General features: G+C 44.1%; 1 protein-coding gene across 1 annotated transcript; it reads right to left on the reverse strand.

The window, feature by feature from the left end:
• Window positions 1–703: 703 nt before the first annotated feature.
• On the reverse strand, window positions 704–1,327 carry LOC112094320. Its single transcript, XM_024174921.1, has 2 exons — window positions 1,208–1,327; window positions 704–1,075 (listed from the first exon to the last, which is right to left on the reverse strand). Exons 1-2 carry the CDS (start codon window positions 1,325–1,327, stop codon window positions 704–706), a joined length of 492 nt encoding a protein of 163 aa, XP_024030689.1.
• Window positions 1,328–1,861: the final 534 nt, after the last annotated feature.

A 1,861-nucleotide genomic window follows, 5' to 3' on the forward strand; every position in this document is an offset into this window, starting at 1 on the left:
GTCGACCGGTGGAGAACGCCAGTTCGTGAAAACTCGCGGAAATCAGTTCAAAAACCTGCAAATCCAGTCCCAATTCACAAAATCCCAAGGGACAACCACTAGATCCAGGTTCTAGGTACTAAAACAATTCCAAAGAACCCAAGATCTCCAATTTCTACCCTAGTTTTACTCAAAATCCATCAAAATCCGTTTTGAACAAAAAATAAGTTTTGAAATCCGAAAATCATAGATTCAAGAGAGGTTCTTTCAGTAATTTTACCTCGAGTCCTTCTCTTGACGTTGAAAACTCTTTGAAATCACTCTTGGTTCGAATCCGGTTTTGATTTGAGACACAAATGGGAGAGAGAGAGGGAGAGAGAGAGCACGGAAGTGTGAGAGAGAGAGATGGAGAGAAAAACGCGCGGGAAAGAAAAGAAAAGGAAAGAAAAGAAAGGAAAAAAGAAAAGAAAAGAAAAATAAAAAAAAATAAAAAGAAAATGACATGTGTAAAATATAACAGTCCAAAAATGCGCCCATACACACTTTTGGATTAAATAAATTACTGTGAATAATTTAAATACCTTGGAATTATTTAAACTCAATTAATTAAATTAGATTAGGCACACTAATAATCTCAATTACCTTAATTAATCTCAATTAATTCTTCAGGGTGTTACAGCTCCACCCCCCTTAGGCAATTTCGTCCCCGAAATTAAAGCTCACCTCAAAGTGCAAACAGATGCGGATAATGCTCCTGCATCATCGTTTCGAGCTCCCATGTTGCTTCCTCAACACCATGGTGCTGCCACAGCACTTTCACTAACGGGATCTCACGATGACGCAGACTCTTCATCTTCCGGTCAATAATCTGGACCGGTACCTCATCGTACGTCGTGTCGTCCTGTATCGGAACGTCATACCATTGCACTACAGCTTCCGGATCAGGTTGATATTTCCGAAGCATGGAGACATGGAACACGTCATGCACATGAGATGATTCAGGCGGCAGGGCAAGACGATACGCCACAACACCGACTCGCTGCACGATCGGGAATGGTCCAATATACCTTGGCGCAAGCTTCCCTTTCACACCAAACTGAGTAACTCACTTACATGGGGAAACCTTCAACAGAACAAAGTCGCCTTCTTGGAATTCCAAAGGCCTACGCCTTCTGTCAGCATAGCTCTTCTGTCGACTTTGAGCTGTCAACAGGCGTTCTCGAATCACAGCTATCTTCTCGTCATTCTCTTGAATGACATCCGGTCCAGTTGTAAGTCTATCCTCTGGTTCCAACCAACAAACAGGTGACCTACAAGGACGACCATACAACGCCTCAAACGGTGCCATACCGATACTGGCCTGATAGCTATTATTGTAAGCGAACTCAGCTAGATGCAGGTATTTCTTCCAGTTTCCACCAAATTCCAGAATACAAGCACGAAGCATATCCTCCAGAATCTGAATAACTCTTTCAGATTGTCCATCCGTTTGGGGATGAAATGCAGTGCTAAAATTCAGATCTGTTCTCATGGCTTCCTGGAAACTCCTCCAATACCGTGCATTGAAGCGGGTATCACGATCAGACGTGATAGACAGTGGCACCCCGTGTAACCTCACGACGTGCTCTAGGTACAATTCTGACAGAATCTTCCGAGAATACGTTGCACGAAACGGTATGAAGTGCGCGGACTTCGTCAACCTGTCAACCACCACCCAGATGGCATCGTGCTTCAACTCGGTTCTCGGTAGCCCCATCAGAAAATCCATGGTGATGTGCTCCCATTTCCATCCAGGGACAAGAAGAGGTTACAACTCTCCCGCTAGCTTCTGGTGCTCAGCTTTAATCCGGAGGCAAGTCACACATTCCGAGACATACTCACG

The sequence above is a fragment of the Morus notabilis genome, unplaced genomic scaffold, assembly GCF_000414095.1.
Source record: "Morus notabilis unplaced genomic scaffold, ASM41409v2 Scaffold352, whole genome shotgun sequence".
In the NCBI taxonomy this organism is placed as follows: Eukaryota; Viridiplantae; Streptophyta; class Magnoliopsida; order Rosales; family Moraceae; genus Morus; species Morus notabilis.